The sequence below is a fragment of the Pleurodeles waltl genome, chromosome 5 (genome assembly GCF_031143425.1).
Source record: "Pleurodeles waltl isolate 20211129_DDA chromosome 5, aPleWal1.hap1.20221129, whole genome shotgun sequence".
In the NCBI taxonomy this organism is placed as follows: Eukaryota; Metazoa; Chordata; class Amphibia; order Caudata; family Salamandridae; genus Pleurodeles; species Pleurodeles waltl.
In genome coordinates, this window is record NC_090444.1 from 1,693,106,420 (window position 1) to 1,693,130,913 (window position 24,494).

General features: G+C 47.1%; 1 protein-coding gene across 5 annotated transcripts in view; it reads right to left on the reverse strand.

The window, feature by feature from the left end:
* The window catches only part of ATAD2B (ATPase family AAA domain containing 2B), a 546,820-nt gene that overhangs the window by 15,810 nt on the left and 506,516 nt on the right, over nucleotides 1-24,494 (reverse strand). For all 5 annotated transcript variants that reach the window (XM_069236016.1, XM_069236015.1, XM_069236018.1 and 2 more), the window contains one exon: nucleotides 19,729-19,857. In XM_069236016.1, coding sequence (XP_069092117.1) covers nucleotides 19,729-19,857 — 129 coding nt within the window. The remainder of the gene's footprint in view (nucleotides 1-19,728; nucleotides 19,858-24,494) is intronic.

The following is a 24,494-nucleotide window of genomic DNA, read 5'->3' on the forward strand; positions in this document are numbered from 1 at the left end:
GCTCTGATGAAGGACAGCATCTGAGAAGAGGTCAGATGTGACTTTGGCACATTTATAGTGAACCCCAAAAATGACTGGAGGTTTACCGTAGTCTGGATGTGGTTGATGACTGTCGGACGAACCCGCTTTTAATGCCCAGTCATCGAGGTAGGGTAAGACAGGCACCCCTGACCTCTGTGCTACCAATGCCATCACTTTCGCCTACAGCCAAGGGACTGTGGTGAGATCAAAAGGGAGCACAATGAATTGAAAATGCTCCTCTCCCAACACACTGCAAGGAGTGTCGATGGCCCACCAGGATAGGCATATAGAAATAGGTGTCATGCTGGTCCAACGTTACCATCCAGTCTTCAGGGTCAAGGATCGATGAGACTTGGGCCATGGTATGCATTTTGAATTTCTCCTTCTGGAGGAAGATGCTGCGAGGGCACAGGTTCATCTGTCCTTCTTGGGAATCTGAAAGTAGTGGGAATAGCAAACATATTCTACTTCTGGAACAGGCACCATCTCAGTAGCCCCTTTGACCAAAAGGACTTGCACTTTCTGCTGCAAAATGGAAAGATGGTCCTCCATCAGTCGCTGGTGAAAGATGTGACAGGGAAGAAAGAAGGGTAAGGCGTATCCTTGAAACAATCTGGAGAACCAACCTGTCTGACATGATCGCTTGACCACCTGGATAAAACTGGCGGATTTTGCCATTCGCTAGGTGGCTTTGACCCAACAACAGTGCATTAAATAGAATTGGCAGGGATTTGTGGGTCACTGAGGCAGGGGGTGGATTGGGCCTCAGCATAGTATCCAATCTGCCCTCAAAGATGTGACAGAAATTAATACATTTGCTCCGGGGGAGGGGAAGGGACTACCCTCATTTTGATAGACCTATTGCCAGCCTTTGATACCGTGGCTCATCTATTGCTTCTACAGAGGCTGACATGAATAGGCATAGGTGGTTCTGCATCGCACTGGTTTACATCCTTCCTTAAAAGCAGACTGCAAAATATCTGGCTGGCTCTTCACTCCTCGTCATAGAAGAGACTTTCTTCTGGTGTTTTGCAGGGCTCTTCACTGAGTCCTACCCTGTTTAATATTCACATGGCCTTCCTAGCTACCTTGATGTAGTCTCCTGGTGTGGTAACTATGTATTAGGCAGATGATACTCAATTACTTCTTACTTTTGATCATTTTGCATCCCACCAAACATAGTCCTTTGGTGCTTACATGAAGGATGTGCTGACTTAGATGCGTAAACACTTCTTTTAGTGCAATGCAAACAAAACAGAGATTTTCTTGCTTGTTGAGGTCAGAAGCCTGGACCAAAATCAGCTGGCCTAGGGATATTCCATATCTTCCATCTGCAACAACAGTAGCAAAGATTCTGGAAGTAAAGACAGATGATAAGCTTTTGATGGACACAGAGTTTGAGGCAGTAGACAGAATGTGCTTGGTCTGCTCTGATTTATAAGGAAATTTTAGGACACTTTACCTGGTGAGACTTACAGAACAGTAGCCCATGCCTTAATAATGTGTAGGCTGGAATGCTCAAACAGCCTCTATATAGGGGTACCAGATTATAAGATAAATTGCAGATAGTCCAAAGTGCAGCAGCTCAGCTGATTTTGAGCCTATATGAGAGATTTGGTTTAGTCTTGGTAGAAGGAATTGCACTGACTACCCATCAAGAAGAGTCTTCTGTTTAAAGCATTAACTATTTTCCATGGTGGCTCATACAACTATGACCCTAGGTACATGACTAAGAGAATTCTACACTATAATCCATTTAGATTTTTTTGCTCTGCCAAGGCTTTGTGCTGGTTAAGATCCCTAGATCTCGCCTGGTCAGTGCTTGGAACAACCACCAGATTTCCCTTTGTTCGATCCAGGATGAGGTAAGTTTTAGCAAAGAAATAAAACAAAAATAATAATAATAAACACTTATTCACCCGGGGGTGATTGTGAGCTGTTTACTAACTGAGGTGAAGTAGAGCCTGGTCGGGGGGGGGGCGTGTCCTGGCTGGCGGGCAAGATGGCCGTCACTGTATAAGGCTCTGCCGGGCCGGGGCCGTTTCGCCGTTCATTTCTCCGGATGAGCGACCCTTCTTTTGCGGCGGAGTTGGTGCGTGGGCCCCCGAGACCGCTGGCGGCGCGTTAGATCCTGCGGCGGGGCCTCTTTCGAGGGCCGGCCGCAGTGTTTCCTCGACCGGGGGGGAAGGCCTGGCCGCGCGGTGCGGCTTGTGAGGGCGTGCGCGCGCTTGAGGCGCTGGTGGGCCGTGCCACGCAGTGCTCCCGGCTGCTCCTTGGGGCCGGGGGCATGTGGATTTGCCGTAGCTGGGGCTGTCGGGTCGGACCACGGCCCCTGCGGCGCCCCCCGAGCGCGCATAAAGGCGACGTTGTGCCTCGCGGGCCGGCACGCTCATGGTGAGCTGCCTCCCTGGGGGGGCTGGGCCCACACTCCAGTGGATCGGGCATTGTTGGCCCGGCGCTGGAGAGTAGATAAAGGAGGTGACCAGTGCTGGTTTGTGCCTCGAGGAGCGAGGCGCTGGCAGCTTGCCTGCTTGGTTGGGGTGACCTGCCGCTGTGTGGCGGACCGGCTGAGGGCGCCAGGCTCGACTGCAGAAGAGAGGGACCGGGCTGAGGAAGGAGGTGGACAGCCTCAGAAGAGGTGAGGCGGGTCTGGCATTGGCTAGACGTGAGCCCGGTGCTTGGAGTGAGAGACTCTGTGCTGCGGTCTGTGAGGACTGTCCTGCGGAGTGTTTCATCGCCCGACCGGTGCTGCGCTCCACGTTTGGCTGGATGGTGCGGGGAAGCTTGAGAGGTAGTGCAGAGGCCCTGTTGTGGGAGGCTTCTGGATCTGGCCGCGCCGCGCCTCGTTTCTACAGTGCGGGTGTTGGTTGCAGATTGAGTGGAGATCATGGGTAAGGCAGAGCAACACCAGGCTAAGCTTACCTTTGATGGAGGGAAGAAGAGAGGTGGGGCATCCAGCTGTGAAGCGGCAGAAGAGGGGAGCTCGGAAGCGTCTGTGAGGTCCATGTTTCTAGAGCTTAAGGGCAGCAAAAAAACGATGGATTTAGGCCCAGATCAGTGTACTGGGGGTGAATGTTTGACAATGTTCAGCATTCCGTCCATCACTTATTGTTTTTGCATTTGTCGCCCTAAGTGGGAAGGGTATGCCCAGACGTGGGTCCCATGCTTCCCATGCCACTGGATTCAAGCTAGCCTGGCTGATGAGGGGTGAAACCCCGAAACCGGTCCCAGGATGCTTGTTTCCAGTCCAGGGAATACCTGGCCTAGCAGTTCGGGCAGGACTGTTCCAATGGGGAACAGGGTCAAGACTGATTTGCATATGGCTGGGTCCAAACTGGAATGGCATGGGCAGCAAAAAAAGATGGATTTAGGCCCAGATCACTGTACTGGGGGTGAATGTTTGACAATGTTCAGCATTCCGTCCATCACTTATTGTTTTTGCATAGAGCTTAAGAGCAGCCTGGCAGGCACTGATGCGAAGCTGGATCATGTGACCGAGCAGTTAGACCGAATTAAAGCCCGGGTGGATGACCATGATTCCCGATTTGAGGTCCTGGAGGCGTGGACGTCGGAGATGGAGGATGCCCGCCGGGGGGATAGAGATCAGCTAGTGCAAATGGAACGTATTCTGGAGGTCATCCGGAATAAAAATGAGGATCTAGAAGCGCGGTCGCGACGTAACAATATTCGCATTATTGGACTGCCAGAGGACACAGACATGGGCAGTATGGAGGACTTTGTGGAGAGTATGCTGTCTGACCTGTTTGCGGGTGAGCTTTCCAGCTTACTGGTGGTCGAGAGGTCCCATAGATCTTTGGGTCCTCTGCCCCCGCCGGGCACTCCTCCACGACCCATTGCAGCGCGCTTGCTGAACTATCGAGACAGAGACACTGTTCTTCGCTTGGCATGGGAGAGGAAGCCGGTGATATATAAGAACTCTGAACTCAGCTTTTTTCTTGACTATACCCCAGGCGTGCAGTGGTCTGCTTTTGTACTTGGGATCGCTCTGATGTTTAACCTATTGTTCGGCCCTTGTGCCCCTCTCCCCCAGTTTACTGGGTGGTGAGCCAGTAGGCCGGCTATTGCCCATTGGATGAGTCCTGATTGCTGTATTTGTTTTTTCAAGGGGTGGTTTTTGGATTGGGGTTCGGGGGGGGGGGTCTCTGCTAAGGCCCAATTGGGGGGGGGTCTGTGTGAGAGGGGGGAGGGGTGGGTTCAGTTGTGATGTATATTATCTGTTTTCTATATTATTCTTTGTCTTCGTGCAAGTTTCTGGCAGGTGGGGTTGGGCTACACGGTGGCACACCGTATGTGGGATGTGGGCGACATGGGACCGAATAGTGTGACAACGGTGCGTTGTATGACTTGAAACGTACACGGGCTAAACAATAGGCGGAAGGCGCGACTTGTGGCAGCGTACGTTAAACGCCACAAAATAGATATTTGTATGTTGCAGGAAACTCACCTGGTGGCTACAACGCTGGGCAGGCTGGGTGGGTGAATGTCACTGCTGGGTGTATTCGAGTTATGCCCGTGGTGTGGCGATTCTGCTGCGCAAAAGACTACAGTGGCGTACACGCAGGGTAATCGTTGACCCGAGCGGCAGGTATGTTATGATGAGTGGCACACTGTTGGACAGAGCCTGCCGGTTGGTTGCTGTTTATGGCCCAAACGTGGATGACCCAGAGTTCATTTGAGAGCTGTGGCGGAGTCGTTGGGAACTGGTGCAGTACTTTGGGGTGGTGACTTGAATGTGGTTCTGGATTCGAGGATGGACCGTGAGAGTGCGGCCAGGGTGCAGCATGGTGCAGCATTGTGCAGCAGCGAAAGCACTGGCAGCAGTGATACAGAGGGGCGCGCTGGTGGATTTGTGGAGGCTGAGGCATGGTGCTGCCAGAGAGGGTACGTGTGTGAACTATACCCACAGCAGTTGGTCCTGAATTGATCGTTGGTTGGGTACTAGAGACGTGGAGGGTTGGATGAGCTCTGTGGACCACCTGCCTCGTACACTGTCTGACCACTCGTCGGTTCGGTTAGTGCTAGAAGTGCCCTGCGAGCTGGGGTGCGCGTGTTTGTGGAGGCTACCTTGTGGGTCGCTGCAGGATGTAGCCTTTCGGTCTTGTTGGTTATTCGGGGGGTATATGTCTCTCGAAACAGCATGGGATGTTGAGGACCCTACGTCGGGAACTGGCTGTACTGGAGGGGAGTTGGAACGGCGTTTAGTGGAGAGCTGGTCAGGCGAGGTTCTCGCGGAGATGCGGGGGCGGTGTCTTTGTATGAGGACGCCTCCCTCAAAGAGGTTTGGGCAGGAATGCATGGGCACGCCACTACGGTGAGGGGAAGCAGGCTGGGCGTACGCTCGCGAATATGCTGCACAGGCCATGGGCTAGCAACTACGTCATCGAGATTGTGGTTGCTGGGGTTGTGCGTGTGGCTGGGACGAGTGGTGTCATGCAGGTCTTTACTCAATACTTTTAACAGCTATACGCTGACCCGGTCGGACTGGACGAGGCAGCAGCGCAGGCTTATTTTTCTGACATCGCACTGGTGTGGTTTGATGACGCTCACCGCTCGTATTTGGATGTTCCCTTCTCTGGGGAGGAGGTGACTGCGGCGATTCGCGGCCTGCCTGGTGATAAGTCTCCTGGTACGGATGGCTTGACCCCAGCGTTTTACAAGGAATATGCGGATATTCTCGCCCCCACCTTTTGGGGGTATATGCGGAATCTCTGGAGACTGGGATTCTCCCGGCCTCGCTCCGGGAGGCCTTGATTGTCACGATCCTCAAACCCGGGAAGGATCCGGCCAGCTGTGATTCGTATCGCCCGCTCTCTATGATTAATACTGACAATAAAATCCTGGCTAAAATGATTGCAGCGCGTTTGCAGCCGTTGCTACCTCGATTGGTGCTACCAGACCAGTCGGGTTTTGTGCCTGGGAGATCCACGTGCCACAACTTACGCACGTTTTTTGCGGTTGCGGGTTTGATGGAGGCCGATGACAATGCTGCAGCTGTGTTTTTAGATGCCACCAAGGCTTTCGACTCCCTTACATGGGAGTATATGTTTGCGCTCCTAGCCCGAGTGGGTCTGAGCGCGCCATTTGTAAAGCTGATTAGATTATTGTATAATCAGCTCACTGCTAGGTTGCGTTTAAATGGGAGTGTGTCGCCTTCCTTTCCGGTTGCCCGTGGGATGCGTCAGGGATGCCCGTTGTCCCCGCTGCTCTTCGCGGCGGCCATGGAGCCTCTCGCGGTGGGGTTGCGGCAGCGACACAATGAAAAGGGTCTGCAGTATCTGCAACGACCCATTTTGGTATCTATGTATGCGGATGACATTGCGCTATATGTTCGGACCCGAGCCAGAATTTAGATTCTCTGTTGGATATGAGTGTGCACTTTGGTACCTTCTCTGGTATCGTGATTAATTAGTCCAAGTCGTGGTGCTGCCTTTGTCTCCAGGTGTGGCGAAGTTCTCCTCCTGGTACCCTATAGCATGGGCGGAGGGCCCGGTTCGTTATCTGGAATTCAGCTGAGCTGCGATGTCGAAACTCTCTGGTTGGGCAATTATGGTGCGGCAATTTCATGGTTGGAGGAGAAAGTCGAGGCTTGGTGCGCGCCTTGCCGATCGGACATATTGCTATCGTGAAGATGGTGGTTCTCCCAAAACTTTTGTACCTGTTTGTTAACCTCCTGCTTCCACTCACGAGGAGTTTTTTGCGGCGTCTCCGCTCTGTTCTACTACGCTTGGTTTTGGCGGGCAGCCAACCTCGTATCTCCTGGGAGAGGCTGACGCTGCCTTACTTGGAGCTTTATTATAACTGTGCGCAAGCGCATTTTGCATATTACTGGTTGCGCCCGATTCGGTATCAGCCGCATTTGGCGCCTGAAAGTGACGCAGTCTGGCCGGATGGCTTGGTAGGTACGCGTGCTTGGGCACCCGTCTCGGCCTCGTTCTCAGGCCGTAGATAAGGTGACATGTACAGCTGGGGCGTAGAAGGCGTTGATGCAGAGTTTGGGAGCAGGCACTCCTTTTGCTCTCTTGTTGCCTGTCTTGGCAGTTGCTGACTCCCAGATGTTCCGTGATGGGGGCATACGGGAATTCCTTCGGGATGATAGCTTAACTGAGTTGGGTGATTGGTTTGCGGATGGCCGTTTACTATTTCCTGATGAGGCGCTCACTGGGGAACGGGTCACCGCATTACAGCGGATGAATGAACTTCAAGTTTGTGCTATGCTGCGAGCTTGGTTCCCTGGTCTCACTGGTTACTAAATTGTATAACTGTATGCAGGAGCAGCGGGGTGCACTTGGGGAGTCCTCCAGAGCTCGTTGGGAGGTGGATGTGGGAGAGCCCATCACGGAAGAGACGTGGCGGAGTTGCTGTGCGCATATGAGAGTGCTTTCCCCGAACTATAGGCTGCGGCTACAACACTTCAAGTTCTTGCACCACCTATATTATACGCCTAGTGGGCTCTGCTCTATGGGTCTGCGAGCAGATGCGCAAATCGAGCAATGTCGTGCCCCGGACGCTGGTTTTTTTGCATCTTGCGTGGGAATGCGCTGAGGCTCATGCTTTCTGGGTGGAAGTCCTGCGTGTAATAACTGAGGTGACGGGATCGGAGATACCTGTTTCTCCCAAAGTTGCGCTGCTTGGGTGTGTGAATGAGATTGGTGGGGCTCACAGAAGGCTGGTAGGTCTTCTTTTGCTGGCTAAGCGCAGAGTTGCTATGTGCTGGGGCAGGGGGCGCGCTCCTCGTGGATCTGAATGGTTGCGGGACGCTGCCTTTTGCCAAGATCAGCTGATGATCTTTTGGGAGCTTTCACCTGAGGGCTCTCGACCGAAGGACATTTCGGCTCCTTTGCGTGTTTACCTGGCGACCTTGAATGGGGAGGACGTGTGATGTATAATGGCTCGCATTTTGGATGTTTCTCTCTCATCTCCCCCGCTCGCAATGTGCATAGCTGTTAGCGGTTGGGCGCTGCTGTGTGCGCACTCTGCCTACATTACTCTTCTTGTTGTTCTCTTTCTGCTGTTAGTTTTGGCCTCATGATACTTGCTGACAGGCCCCTCTCCTGGACTTTTTGTTGGGATTGTATAGCCAAGTAGGCTGGTGGACTTTGCTGCTGCGGACTGTATAGAATTATGTTGCTTACGTGGCTGAACTTGGGTCTTGCTGATCAGATCTTACATTATGTCAGGGGAGGGCTGCACTCTCATACAACCTGTATTTGCAACTGGTGGGCCATTTTTGTTGTTCTTTGTTGTGTAATTGCACTACTTAATAAATACATTTAAAAAAAAAAAAAAAAAAAAAAAAGAAGTAGAGCCTGGTCAATCCATTGGAATAGCTGCATGCTTTGCAAATCTGGTTCCATTAATTCATTCATTGGGTGGCATGCTGTCCATGGACGCAGGGGTGGTGGGACCTTAGCCTCTCCTGAGAAACTGCTGGGTTCCTTGGGGGTGGCTTGACAGGTTGCCAGTAACGGATGCCTCTGCCAAAGCCATGAAAGGAACAATAGGAATGATGAGGTGGGGCGGAAAGGCCCAGAGAGTGAGTGGTGGTCCTACTCTCTTTGAAACGTTCAGGGGCAGAGTCAGACTTATCCTCAAGCAAACAAGTTCCATCAAAAGGAATGTTCCATGAGGGAGGACTGGAGAGTGTCAGACACACATGGTGGCGAATGAACGCTGGTGCCTATGACCTGGCCAATGGAGTTGGGGGTGTCCAAGCAGACTGTGAACTACCATCTTGAAAGCATGAGACAGTACAGAGCAAAGGCCTTCCGGCACACTAGGGAGGACTTGTGTAACTGAATTCCAAAGTGTGTGAGTGTAATGACCAAACAAACACAAGGCATTAACAGAGAGCAGGGTTGTAAGGAAATGATGTCTGTCATATGGTGCGGCTGTGCAACCACACTCTGTAATACACTCACAGAGCCCTTTTAGGATCCTTAGCCACCTTCTGTCAAACCCTCAGCTCAACCTTTGGTAGCTGCGGCATGGAGCAGCAAGGCTTACTAAGAGGAACTAGTGTAAAACATTTAACAAGCACCAAAACAAATAAAGAAATGGACCCAACACAAGAAAGCCAACACCAATTTATAAAAATAGGCTGTAATTTTATATGAATATAGACATTAGAATAAAAAGGATCCACCGAAGAGTTTGGGAGACAAATTTTACAAGCAATAATAAGCAATAAGCAATTTCACTCAACCACGAACAAGCCTTGGCAAAGTGAACAAATTGAACACTTAGAAACTTTTTAAAAGAAAAATTGGTTAAGCGTCAATTTGGTCAGTTATATATCAGTCAGGTGACTAACTCCTGTAGGGAGCTGGGGGTGGGGCCAGCAAGGTCCTCAAGAACAGTTACCTTCACAGACGAAGCAGTCCTCTAGTAGTTCCAGGCATTTTATCCGTGTTGCTATGGACTCATGGAGTGATCCTGATGCCAGGGATGAAGGATGCTGAAGTTGCGATAAGGATGCTGTGGATGCAATATGGTCGATTAGAGTTTTCCTGCAGGGATTCCACAGTCAACGAAGATGGTCATGGGGTCCCTGCTGCAGGATTGACGTTCCATGAGGTCTTCTGCGGTCTGACAGAAGTCTTGTCACCACTGGACTCCAAGTGGCTGATGTCAGTCACAGGCCAATAGTTTCTGGGTCAATAACTCACCATATGAGGGTCGAGGGCAACTGTCTGACAGAGCTCCCGGGGCCAGCATACTCTGGTGCAACTCTGTGCTTCGGGTCTTCGCCCGCAGTGTTACACAAAGGTGGTGGTAGTGAATTGAAGACTTTGAGCTTCCAACTTGTAGGCTTTTTCAACTGTTGTGTCCCTTGGTATTCTCTTGGCTTGACTGGGCTCTGGAGACAGCTTCCCCTTAAGCTGGGCGTGACAGGCACAGTACCACTCTTTGCTAGGCAACAAATGGCTCAGGCACAGTCTTCGTCTATGCATCCTCTCTTTGATTGTCCCTCGGTGCAGTAGGGCAGTTGGTCTTTTTCCCAAGTCGGTTGAGATCTGAGTTCTGGGTGGCAAGAGCGACCCCTTTATGCTCAATAACAGCTTTCAGGGCAGGATGCGGTTGGTAGCCAATGCGCTACTAGGCTTCTTCCCACCTTGTGACCACTTCCCGTGGAATGTGGCATCTGGCTATCCCAGGGAGCACCATTCTGCACACTCCCAAGATAGTGAGACTCCTCTCTCTGTGTTCAGACTTCACTATCCCACTCCCAGGGTGTGGCTTCCACAGGGCTACACACCTTTGGGGAAACCAGTTTGGCGACAGGTTTGCCCTCTGCTCCCATGCCACCATGTCTGCGTAAAAAATGAGGCAGCCATCCTCCCTAGTGTGATAAAGCAGCCCTTCAAAGGCGGCTTCTCCTTTGAAGATTGCCTTTTGGGATCAACATCCAAGTGGCTTCATGCAGGAGGGAGGTGACATCTCCCTGGTCTGCAATCCCTCATTGTTTGCCTTCCTGAGAGCTGTTGGCATGTCTCTCCAAGAGGGCAGAAAGCTGTCTCTTGGAACAGACTTCAATGGGGCCAGGAAAACACAGGAGCTTTAAAGGCAACAAAGGTAGTTTTGCTAAAGCTGCAGACTGCAACAAAGTTACATTAATTTCGACTTGAGATACAAATCTGGATTAATGTAACAAGTTATCTGATACCTTGTAATGTCCACTTTGGACACACTGTTCAGGAGTTAGCACAGCTGAGGGGGTCAGCGTCTAATCCTGTACTTGCTAAGTGGACAACCAAGTCTTTAACCAGAAAAAAACTGTAGCTTTGTGTGCTTTTTGCCAGGGCATGTAAAGTACATGTCCTGCCTGTGTTAGATGTTGCAACCTTCCTTAGGACTTGGTTCGCCTATCAGAGGGATGACTTACACAGATGCACAAGGGAAGTGGTGGATTTGCCTTTTCTTTCAATGGCAAAGTCGGGGTAGCAGTGCAGGACTACTCAGTCTGCAGTGGCGTATTGGGGGACTTGTTTTACTTGGGGGACAGGCTGGGTTGCACTATCAGAGCTGCAAGCCCTGGGATACCCCCCTAACTTAAATGTTCTGGGTATCAGGGTACCATATAATAGGGACTTACAGATGAGTCAGCCATTTCAGTACAGCCAATTCAACATAAATGTTAGTGTCAGGGCACTGTCAATGAGGTTTGGTAAGCAGGCCTCAGCACTCTGAGTTGAAAAACCGGCAGCATCAGTCAAAACAAACTTAGGGGTGGCCATACTAAAAGAGGCATTTCCTTACGTTGGCCAAACTGATACATGAAAAGAGGAGTTGTCGAATGTTTCCACTTGCTTTGTCTCTCTCTTGAGGGAGTGGTAGAAAAAGTGTTTGGATTGAAAAAGATGGTGTAGACTTGCACCACAAGGCTTTCTGGTGAAGGGTGCTGTGACAGGAAAGCTGGGTCAACAGGAGCAGGGCTATGGCGTCTGGTGATCTGTCTATTGACCAAGCCAGAGCAAGACTTAATTCAACTACCCAACAAGTTGTTAGTCAGAACATCACTGAAAAGGCACAAGGGGTTCAGAGGAAGTCTGGCCTGGGTGCAGGACCTCAGTAAGAACATTACTTTTTTGGAAGTAGCCCAATGCATGACCACAGCATGGGAGGCAGATTCTACTGTGTTTGGTCAGTGAGGAGAGAAAAGAGCGGTCTCTCTGGAGGTGTTTATTCCACTAGCCTCCTTCAAGTCCACATAAAAGTTGTCATCCTGCTATGGCTGAGTGAATTCATCACCCAGGTTCATAATCATTACTGAAGCAATTTGTCATGTTTTCGGGAATACCATGAATCTCTTTATAAACAAACCAAGCCCTTCATAATTTCCTGGCTAGTGCCCTGCTGCAGGTGCAGATCAAATCCACAATTGAGGGAATGGTGGCAGGAAAGACCCCAGGCCCTGATGGCTCATCAGAGGAATTATAATCTGAGTTTGCTGGGACACCTAAACTGGAGTGTAGGAAGTTGGCTCTGTATGCACTATTTCAAAGTAAGAAATAGCATGCACAGAGTCCAAGGGTTACCCTTAGAGGTAAGATAGTGGCAAAAAGAGATAATTCTAATGCTCTATTTTGTGGTAGTGTAGTCGAGCAGTAGGCTTATCAGAGGGTAGTGTTAAGCATTTGTTGTACACACACAGGCAATAAATGAGGAACACACACTCAAGACTTACTCCAGGCCAATAGGTTTTTATATAGAAAAATATATTTTCTTAGTTTATTTTAAGAACCACAGGTTCAAGATTTACAAGTAATACTTCAAATGAAAGGTATTTCACCCAGGTATCTTAGGTACTTTGAATCAACACAATATCATGTACAGTTTTAGCAAAAATGGCAATAAGCTATTTTAAAACTAGACAGTGCAATTTTCAACAGTTCCTGGGGGAGGTAAGTTTTGGTTAGTTTTGCAGGTAAGTAAAACACCTACAGGGTTCAAAGTTGGGTCCAAAGTAGCCCACCGTTGGGGGTTCAGGGTAACCCCAAAGTTACCACACAAGCAGTTCAGGGCCGGTCAGGTGCAGAGGTCAAAGTGGTGCCCAAAACGCATAGACTTCAATGGAGAAGGGGGTGACCCGGTTCCAGTCTGCCATGAGGTAAGTACCTGCGACTTCAGAGGGCAGACCAGGGGGGTTTTGTAGGGCACCGGGGGGGGGACACAAGTCAGCACAGAAAGTACACCCTCAGTGGCAAGGGGGCAGCCGGGTGCAGTGTGCAAACAGGCGCCTGGTTCGCAATAGGTTTCAATGGGAGACCCAGGGGCCTCTTCAGCGATGCAGGCAAGGCGGGGGGGGGGGGGGGGGGGGGGGGGGGGGCGGCTCCTCGGGGTAGCCACCACCTGGGCAAGGGAGAGGGCCACCTGGGGGTCGCTTCTGCACTGGAGGTCAGATCCTTCAGGTCCTGGGGGCTGCGGGATGCAGTGTCTTTACCAGGTGTTGGGTTCTTTGAAGCAGGCAGTCGCGGTCAGAGGGAGCCTCTGGATTCCCTCTGCAGGCGTCACTGGGGGGGGCTCAGGGAAGTCTACTCTGGCTACTCACAGGGTTGCAGTCACCGGGGAGTCCTCCCTGTAGTGTTGGTTCTCCGCAGGTCAAGCCAGGGGCGTCGGGTGCAGAGTGGAAAGTCTCACGCTTCCGGGGGGAAATGTGTGGTCTTTAAAAGTTGCTTCTTTGTTGCAAAGTTGCAGTCTTTGTGGAACAGGGCCGCTGTCCTCGGGAGTTCTTGGTCCTTTTAGATGCAGGGTAGCCCTCTGAGGCTTCAGAGGTCCCTGGACCCTGGGGGACGCGTCGCTGTTGCAGTGGGGAGACAAGCCAATAGGGCTGGGGCCAAAGCAGTTGGTGCCTCCGTCTTCTCTGCAGGGCTTCAGGTCAGCAGTCCTTCTTCGTCTTCAGGTTGCAGGAATCTATCTTGCTTGGTTCTGGGGGCCCCTAAATACTCAATTTAGGGGGGTGTTTAGGTCTTGGGGGTTAGTAGCCAATGGCTACACCCTCTTTGTGCCTCCTCCCTGAGGGGAGGGGGGCACATCCCTGATCCTATTGGGGGAATCCTCCATCTGCAAGATGGGGGATTTCTAAAAGTCATAGTCACCTCAGCTCAGGGCACCTTAGGGGTTGTCCTGACTGGCCAGTGACGACTCCTTGTTTTTCTCACTATCTCGTCCGGCCTTGCCGCCAAAAGTGGGGCCGTGGCCAGAGGGGGCGGGCATCTCCACTAGCTGGGATGCCCTGTGGCGCTGTAACAAAGGGGGTGAGCCTTTGAGGCTCACCGCCAGGTGTTACAGTTCCTGTAGGGGGAGGTGGGAAGCACCTCCACCCAGTACAGGCTTTGTTACTGGCCACAGATTGACAAAGGCACTCTCCCCATGTGGCCAGCAACATGTCTGGTGTGTGGCAGGCTGGCAAAACTAGTCAGCCCACACTGGAAGTCGGGTATGTTTTCAGGGGGCATCTGTAAGATTCCCTCTGGGGTGTATTTCAAAATAAAATGTACACTGGCATCAGTGTGCATTTATTGTGCTGAGAAGTTTGATACCAAACTTCCCAGTTTTCAGTGTAGCCATTATGGTGCTGTGGAGTTCGTGTTTGACAGACTCCCAGACCATATACTCTTATGGCTACCCTGCACTTACAATGTCTAAGGTCTGTGCTGAGTGAGGGGTCCCTAGTGTGGCATAAGACATGCTGCAGCCCTTAGAGACCTTCCCTGGCATCAGGGCCCTTGGTACCAGGGGTACCAGTTACAAGGGAATTACCTGGATGCCAGGGTGTGCCAATTGTGGAGACAAAGGTACAGTTTTAGGGCAAGATCACTGGTGCTGTGGCCTGGTTAGCAGGCCTCAGCACACTTTCAAATCATAACTTGGCATCAGCAAAGGCAAAAAGTCAGGGGGACGAGAGGAACCCAAGACACATGCAGTCTTGCAATCATTGATAACCTTGGGCTCCGCGAGATACCTTGTGAAATCGCTCTAGTGGTCCAGTGGTGGAAAAGACCTAACGCCCCTTGGCTAAGACCCACGAAAGGTGGGAGACTATACTGGAGCGGGAGAACACAGACGGAGTGGACAAAGGTTCTAGAGTAACACAATAGGATGATGGACGGAGTGCTGAACAATGCAAACACTCACCCCCAGTCACAGATCTGGGTTTAATCCATTGTTCATTTGCTCCCCATGCCACTGGACCGGTCCCAGGATGCTTGTTTCCAGTCCATGGAAGGCCTGGCCTGGCAGTTCGGGCTGGACTGTTCCCAGGAGGAACAGGGTCGAGACTGATTTGCATATGGCTGGGTCCAAACTGGAATGGCATGGGCAGCAAAACAAACGATGGATTTAGGCCCAGATCTCTGTACTGGGGGGGTGAATGTTTGACATTGTTCAGCATTCTGTCCATCACTTGTTCTTTTTGCAAAGGTTCTAGAGTAATCCAAGAGAATATAGAGGAATATAAGAAATAAGTGCATCCAATTTAACCACACAGACGTGACATACCTGACCCCTCATAAATAGATCATCTACAGTGGCGATCCCAAGCCCGGACCCATATGCATTGTATTGGATGTTGACTTTGTAAATATGACCTGGAGTTGCCCCCATCTCCAACTGTGTTGGGAGATGACGACAACAGCTCTTGGTCGTACTCTTCAAGGTACTGAAGAAACATGCTTACTGTGTCTATTCCCTAGACCAAGGGCGCAGTAAGTGGGTACCAAATTAATAAACCTGGCCTTGGAGTTAGCTAAAAGACGTATAGCTATAATGTGGAAGTCCGGGACTTGGGTGGGTGGGCCCTTGGGACAGCTTTGTTAGAAAGATATCATATTTACAGTTTATTTGATTTCAACATATGGGCCTCTACAAACACCCTTGGGGACTTTATTGATATGTCACCACCAGTAAATGCTAAACTTAGCCAAAGACTTAGCTACCCCTGGCGCGCGTATGACTGGCAGGATGGGTAGAATTGTGAATGGGCAGCTGGGGAGCAGAGTACATGGAGTTTGAAGTCACAGGGTCGAGTGAGAGGTCAGAATGTGAAGGTACCTTCATGGCATCTAATGTATCACTGTATGTGGCTCTCTGTAACATACCTGAATAACGAAATCACTATATACCTGTACGACTTCTACAGATAAAGTGCTGATCTCTGCATTGTGTTAATACCACGGAGATGGCTGAGCAATGTTCCTTTTTTCTCTACATTCACAGTGACATGTTGTAACAGTAATAAAATGCAGAAATTCCAATAAACATGTTTAAAAAAAGAAAATGACAGGAGGTCACCTTGGGTCATGAAGAAGTGCCAGAGGTATCTGGTGTAGTACCAAATATTCTGCCCATGTCAATTTAAATTCCTGGAGATGCTAAAATGTTGCTCATGGCCCCGAGACGTCAGGGCACATCGGGATCAATTGTGAAATTGATTGGGGGGGAGGGGGATGGGGGGGCGGAGGAACAACTGTGTGGCCTGGATATTCTTGGGATGTTGTGCAACTTTGAATGGTGAAAGTAGTGGGAAAAAGGGGACCCATGCCTCAATCACTCTGCCTTTTGCATTTCTTTCTTTCCTGAACTCACAGATTTCAAAGACAATTGGTCAAAAGAGCAGCTTCGACAGCACGATTATGCCGACAATCTCGAATGGGACCAGATCTTCTTCGACTTCCTCTTAAGTAATACAACAGCAAGTTTTGCCGACGAACACGATGTGCCGGACAGATCTGACATATAGCCACACACGCCACCTACTGACAAGCGAGGGAATTGCTACAAAAATTCTCTAGATCCAGTCTAGTTTCTGGGGGATGTTCACAAGGTGCGGAATCCGCGGTTAAAAGTCTCTATCACCAATGACCGCATAACATACTAGTTAATGTCTGGGTACATTTTCACATCAAGGTGAGAAAGAAGGGGATGGAATGTCCTCGAGGGTTTAGTGTGAAAATCACCAATCCAAAAAGTGTTCCCCTTTCAATTTCATCATCAACAAAAGGGCATGCAATGCTGTGACATGACTGCCAACTAGCTTTAGCATGTGGCAAGACTCAGTGAACAGTGAATTATTCTTTTTCAGAGGGTACCTGTAGGAAAACCCATCATTGTGCATGGGTGTTTGTACATATTTTCTTACATGGATGCATCACATTTCTTGCCTCTCGAGAGCAGCTGATCAGCTCTCACTGCACATGCTTTTTCCCCTTTATGGTTATAATAGTTTTGATAAAATGTATTGGTCCATCACACCTTTGTGCAAGTGCACTGTAAAACAGGCACAAACTGCACAGGTGAAGCAAAGCCAAATATGCAGCATGGGCCACATCAAGACTTGTCTCACATGAGTGAGTACTTAACAGAGTACTTGGGCTGAGGTGCAGCCATGTCATTCTGTCAAACCAATCGGTAGCTGACATTTAAATTAGAAAACTTGGGTTTGATGAAGATAGTTAAAAAAAAATAGGCATTGATGTGGCAGATTCCAGCTGCATAATGTTCAAATTTAAAATATGCAGGTTGAGCCACCCGGCATGTTTCAAAGGTAAGAGATACCTTTACCAGTGGGGCTGGAATACGCTTCCACAGTTTTTAAAGAACCAGTATTCCAACTTTGGCAATAGACAAATGAAAAATGCTATTCTTGCAACATTATATGGTAAAATTATATCAATCAATTAAAAACGTTGGCTAACTTAATTACAAAAATGATACTAAGAACTGTTGTTAATTGCTGCCTTTCCGCATATTTCTTTTAAATACAGTTTGCCCAGTATGGGAATTTGCTGGGGCTTCATTCAGGAAATTTTAATTAACTTGCCTACAACTCAGGAAGGTGGTACGTTGTAAATTACTTGCATAATTAAAGCTCTCAGTTACAAAATGGCCTTTGGCTTCTAGGCCTTCCTTTGTAAGTCAGACGTTAGAAGACAAGAAGGCTTAAAGAATGGGCCTTCATCTCACAGGAAAGCTCAAACCTCAGGTTAACAAATAATTGCCAAAAGGAATAAGTCTTCTAACAGCTCAGTCGAAGAAAGCCACGTCCAGCCTTTTGTACGCACATGTCAAAGGGAGAACACTGTAGTGAATTTCTTTGAACCAAGGCTACCAAAACTAGCATACCATCATTCCCTGGAGTACAAGGCAGAACGGTGACAGGCAGCAGCAAGTTTATCTTTGATCAGGAGTGAACTGAACTTGACCGACTCCGAGCGAGCCAGGCAGCAGGAATTACCTTTTGACCAATGTCTGTAAGGAGCCATCTTGAAAAACGAACGTAGTGTAATAAAATGGAGCAAGTTTTAAAAAGACAGATGGGTGAATTGTTCGGAAATGTGTCTCTACCAAGTTTGGGGAAATTCATCAGATTAGTAGTAAAACTGCTCCTATCTGCTTTAAGGCCGAACACTGTTGGAATCTGAGAAGACACCACTGTTATATTAAATCTCAGTTTCACCAGACTATTTTTTGGATCAGGGAAATTCCCCACTTGAGTACACACAGAAAGCAGTGGAGCATGACAACTTTGCAATAATCAACATACCCAGTTAGAAGTGAACCCCAGAAGAAATAATTTTGCCCCTGGAAATCCAAGTCCTGGCTCCCAAAGGAACAATCTGTTATTTAAACATTTATACAGTATGGTCCTCTCAAAATAGTTTTTGCTATTTTTTGATATCAAGTAATAACTACATTTTGAACTTCCTACACTGGTTTGGGTATTTTACCTGATTTATTTTTAAAGATGAATTTCTTGCATGCTCATGGCTACTAGTGTTCATTTCTATAATCCCCTGACATACGTATTATAAAGTAGACATTAGAATTTAGCTCCTTGCTGAAGTACCTCAGGGTAACATTAAGGGAAGGTGCTCATGTCACCGATTGTCAACATTCTCTTAACATTCTACTCTAGTCAGCAGGACTGAACAAAGGGTTGGGACAAAAGGGGAGATGGTGTGCAAGGAAAGAAGGAAAAGCAGAACAAAGGTAAAATTGATAAAGGTATAACAATATAGTTTATGTTCTAATTACAATGGCCTTGCAAATCAGGGTTCTCCAATCTAATCTTTTCTTGATGCAAGTCACACAGATTTTTGCACTTGGAGGACTACAACATCAACCTTTTAGTTGCTGTTTTAGACAATAACTCGTATACACTGCAATTGTCTTATAGTCTGAAAATGTTTCTAAATCTATCATACACTATAGTGCCTTATCGGCAACTTTTCAATTATGACTCTTATGGTAAGAAAAAAATGTCACTTGTTCCTCCATTTGCCTTTTTGAAGTTACTTCTATGATGAACTAAATACAAAATCGAACTTATTTTTTCTACTGTACAAAGTCCTGGTTTGATGAAATCATAAATTCCCTTTCAAGCAAATGTTTTTTTAAATTTTTTTTTTTTAAACATTTTTGACTGAATGCATCTAGCAGACACCTAGTGGGTCAGATGAATCCTGGGTGCAGTTATAACTGCAGAATGGTGGGAGAAGAATTTCCTTTTCCTCCTGAGGGCCGAGGTTTAGAATGCCCTACAAAGTTATTCATTGTGACGTCAGCTAGTTTTTTTTTTTTTAAAGGGACTTGAACAAATCCCTGTTGATAATTGTTGTAAGCATTTTATATTTTAGCAATTGTATACGTTGCATCTCGATTTTATTTTTATGCTTCCAGAATGTTTATATATAGGCTTTTGCTGCTGTCTTCTTGTTATCCTGGAGTGGTCTGCTGAGGGGTTCGACCAAAAGACACGAAAACACACTAGTGTGCTAAGAACTATGAATAACAGGTACAGTTGTTGGGATATCCATTTCATCGTGGTAATAAAAAATATAAAACGTTCTTCTACAGTCAATAAGGAAATTGCTTCACATAATTTTTCCAAATTAAAGTGAAATTTATTTCACTCTCAATTCAAAACCCAAGTGTTCTCCCCTTTCTTACTTTGTTTTAGCTTTGTGATTTGTTTTTGGGCACTGGGCTTCCTGTATAATTGTATGTGTCTGGACACGTTGCAGTAGGGATGCAGGTGGAGAAGAACAACAAAAGCACTAATTATGTATTCCACAAATAAGTTACACAGTCCTTTAAAACAATTCGTTAGTAATATGTAATAATAACTAGAACAAAGAAAATGATAGGAAAAGTAGCAAAATTGTATACAGTTAATCAATCTGTTTGTACCTCAATGAGTTGCGTTTTGTCATAATCTTCACGATGCTGGTAGATACATTGGCTTAGTAAGGAGTACCACCTTTCAAGCTCATCAACAGCAAGGTTGCTGCTTTTTTTGACCAGCACATCTAGGAGGTTCTGTGGAAGAGGACGTTTGAGTTAATACATTATTTCCTTATTAAAAATGTTTGTATTCTTTTTCACTTGACAAAATTATGATGCAGGCAGGCAGCACAATAGGAGATACCCTAATAACACTAAATGGAGACAATCTAAAGCTCAAGGAAATACCCTATAATACCTAAGGTGCAACTGTACAACGTAAGTATATTACAAGCCCAGAGGATGATGAAGTAATGTGTGATGTTATTTGCAACACCTGGAGAGGTGATAGTTATGATGTGTACAGCGAATCATAACTGGCAAATTTTAATGGTTTTATCCATTTGAGCCGGAAACATAATTCAGTTTTTAACTGTGAAAAAATGTATTACATACAAACAATATACATAAGGAAAATGTCACTTACCCAGTGTACATCTGTTCGTGGCATTAGTCGCTGAAGATTCACATGCTGTGCACATCCCGCCATCTGGTGTTGGGCTCGGAGTGTTACAAGTTGTTTTTCTTCGAAGAAGTCTTTTCGAGTCACGAGACCGAGGGACTCCTCCCATTTCGGCTCCATTGCGCATGGGCGTCGACTCCATCTTAGATTGTTTTCCCCCGCAGAGGGTGAGGTAGGAGTTGTGTATGCTAGTAATAGTGCCCATGCAATGGAGTAATGTACATAATGTAGTTTAAAGTAATATATTTTCAAATTTACAAATTTTCAAGATCATCTTCTTAACGGCTACAGGCTTCCGGGGAGTCGGGTAGGCGCATGTGAATCTGCAGCAACTAATGCCACGAACAGATGTACACTGGGTAAGTGACATTTTCCGTTCGATGGCATGTGTAGCTGCAGATACACATGCTGTGCATAGACTAGTAAGCAGTTATCTCCCCAAAAGCGGTGGTTCAGCCTGTAGGAGTTGAAGTTGTTTGAAACAATGTTCGTAGTACTGCTTGACCTACTGTGGCTTGTTGTGCCGTTAACACATCTACACAGTAGTGTTTGGTAAATGTATGAGGCGTAGACCATGTAGCTGCCTTACATATTTCGGTCATTGGAATGTTTCCTAGAAAGGCCATGGTAGCACCTTTCTTTCTGGTTGAGTGTGCCTTTGGTGTAATAGGCAGTTCTCGGTTTGCTTTTAGATAGCAGGTTTGAATACACTTAACTATCCATCTAGCAATGCCTTGTTTAGAAATTGGATTACCTGTATGAGGTTTTTGGAAAGCAACAAATAATTGTTTTGTTTTTCGAATTAGTTTTGTTCTGTAAATGTAGTACATTAACGCTCTTTTGATGTCTAATGTATGTAGTGCTCTTTGAGCTACAGAGTCTGGCTGTGGGAAGAACACTGGTAATTCTACTGTTTGATTCAAGTGGAACGGTGATATAACTTTTGGTAAAAATTTTGGATTTGTCCGTAGAACTACTTTATGCTTGTGTATTTGAATAAATGGTTCTTGTATGGTAAATGCTTGAATTTCACTCACTCTTCTTAGAGATGTGATGGCAATTAAAAATGCAACTTTCCATGTTAAGTATTGCATTTCACAAGAGTGCATGGGCTCAAAAGGTGGACCCATGAGTCGTGTTAAGACAATGTTGAGGTTCCATGAAGGAACAGGTGGTGTTCTTGGTGGTATAATTCTCTTTAGTCCTCCATAAACGCTTTTATGACTGGTATCCTAAATAGTGAGGTTGAGTGCGTAATTTGCAGGTAAGCTGAAATTGCGGTAAGATGTATCTTTATGGAAGAGAAAGCTAGCTTTGACTTTTGTAAATGTAATAAGTAACTTACGATGTGTTTGGCAGATGCGTGTAAGGGTTGAATTTGATTATTATGGCAGTAATAAACAAATCTTTTCCACTTATTTGCATAGCAATGTCTAGTGGTCGGTTTTCTAGCTTGTTTTATGACCTCCATACATTCCTGTGTAAGGCCTAAGTGTCCGAATTCTAGGACTTCAGGAGCCAAATTGCTAGATTCAGTGATGCTGGATTTGGATGTCTGATCTGTTGTTTGTGTTGTGTTAACAGATCTGGTCTGTTTGGTAGTTTGACATGAGGCACTACAGAGAGGTCTAGTAGTGTTGTGTACCAAGGTTGTCTTGCCCATGTTGGCGCTATCAGTAGGAGTTTGAGTTTGTTTTGACTCAATTTGTTTACCAGATATGGAAGGAGTGGGAGAGGGGGAAAAGCGTAAGCAAATATCCCTGACCAGCTCATCCATAACGCATTGCCCTGAGACTGATCTTGTGGGTACCTGGATGCGAAGTTTTGGCATTTTGCGTTTTCTTTTGTTGCAAATAGATCTATTTGTGGTGTTCCCCAATTCTGGAAGTATTTGTTTAGTATATGGGGGTGAATTTCCCATTCGTGGATCTGTTGGTGAAACCCAGAGAGAGACTGTCTGCTAACTGGTTCTGAATTCCTGGAATAAATTGTGCTATTAGGCGAATGTGGTTGTGAATCGCCCAATGCCATATTTTTTGTGCAAGGAGACACAACTGTGTTGAGTGTGTCCCTCCCTGTTTGTTTAGGTAATACATTGTTGTCATGTTGTCTGTTTTGACAAGAATGTGTTTGTGGGTTATTATGGGTTGAAACGCTTTTATCGCTAGAAATACTGCCAACAGTTCTAAGTGATTTATGTGAAACTGTTTTTGCTGAGTGTCCCATTGTCCTTGTATGCTGTGTTGATTGAGGTGTGCTCCCCACCCTATCATGGAGGCATCTGTTGTTATTACATATTGTGGCACTGGGTCTTGGAAAGGCCGCCCTTGGTTTAAATTTATACTGTTCCACCATTGAAGCGAGGTGTATGTTTGGCGGTCTATCAACACCAGATCTAGAAGTTGACCCTGTGCTTGTGACCACTGTGATGCTAGGCACTGTTGTAAGGGCCGCATGTGCAACCTTGCGTTCGGGACAATGGCTATGCATGAGGACATCATGCCTAGTAGTTTCATCACCATTTTGACTTGTATCTTTTGTTTTGGATACATGGTCTTTATTACATTGTGAAATGCTTGAACCCCTTATGGGCTTGGAGTGGCAATCCCTTTTGCTGTGTTGATTGTTGCCCCTAAGTATTGCTGTGTTTGACAGGTGTAGTTGATTGAGAAACCTAGATTGTGGAGGATTTCTATGACGTACCTTGTGTGTTGTGAACACCGTTTTAGCGTGTTGGTTTTGATTAACCAATCGTCTAGGTACGGGAACACATGTATTTGCTGCCTTCTGATATGTGAAGCTACTACTGCTAGGCATTTTGTAAAAACTCTTGGCGCAGTTGTTATTTCGAATGGCAACACCTTGAACTGGTAATGTACCCCTTGGAATACAAACCTTAGGTACTTTCTGTGTGAAGGATGTAGCGGTATATGGAAATATGCATCCTTTGGGTCGAGTGTTGTCATGTAGTTTTGTTTTTTGAGCAGTGGGATTACGTCCTGTAATGTCACCATGTGAAAGTGATCTGATTTGATGTATGTATTTAATGTTCTGAGATCTAGTATAGGTCTCAGACTCTTGTCTTTTTTGGGTATGAGAAAGTACAGAGAGTAAACTCCTGTCCCTTTCTGTTGGTTTGGTACTAATTCTATTGCTTCTTTTTGTAGCAATGCCTGAACTTCTAGTCCTAGAAGATCTATATGTTGTTTTGACATATTGTGTGTTTTCGGTGGGACGTTTGGAGGGAATTTGAGAAATTCTATGCAATAACCATGCTGGATAATTGCTAGGACCCAAGTGTCTGTTGTTATTTCCTCCCAATGTTTGTAAAACTTGGTTAGTCTCCCCCCCACAGATGTTATGTGTTGGGGATGTGTGACTTGGAAGTCACTGCTTGTTTTGAGGAGTTGTGGGACTTTGGAACTTTCCTCTATTCTTTTGGAATTGTCCCCCTTTATATTGTCCCCGAAAACTTCCCCGCTGATACTGGCTCTGGTAAGTGGGTCTTGTTTGTGAGGTTGCGGGTTCTGTGCTTTGTCCTCGAAACCCCCCTCTAAACTGTGTTTTTCGAAATGTGCCTCTGCTCTGTGGGGAGTAGAGTGCGCCCATGGCTTTGGCCGTGTCAGTGTCTTTTTTAAGTTTTTCGATCGCAGTGTCCACCTCCGGCCCAAACAACTGCTGTCCGTTGAATGGCATATTCAGCACAGCTTGCTGTATTTCTGGTTTAAATCCTGATGTACGCAGCCATGCATGTCTCCTTATTGTTACTGCTGTATTGACAGTTCTAGCAGCTGTGTCTGCAGCATCCATTGCTGACCGTATCTGATTGTTGGAGATACTCTGTCCTTCTTCTACTACCTGCTGCGCTCTCTTTTGGAACTCCTTGGGCAAATGTTCTATAAAGTGTTGCATTTCGTCCCAGTGGGCCCTATCGTATCTGGCCAACAAAGCTTGTGAATTGGCAATACGCCACTGTTTGCTGCCTGTGCCGCCACCCTTTTGCCTGCTGCGTCGAATTTTCTACTTTCTTTATCTGGAGGTGGTGCATCTCCTGAAGTATGTGAGTTCGCTCTTTTGCGCGCTGCCCCTACTACAACTGAGTCCGGTGTTAGCTGTTGTGTGATGTACACGGGGGCTGTTGGTGGCGGTTTATATTTTTTCTCCACTCTTGGAGTAATGGCCCTTCGTTTTACAGGCTCCTCAAACACTT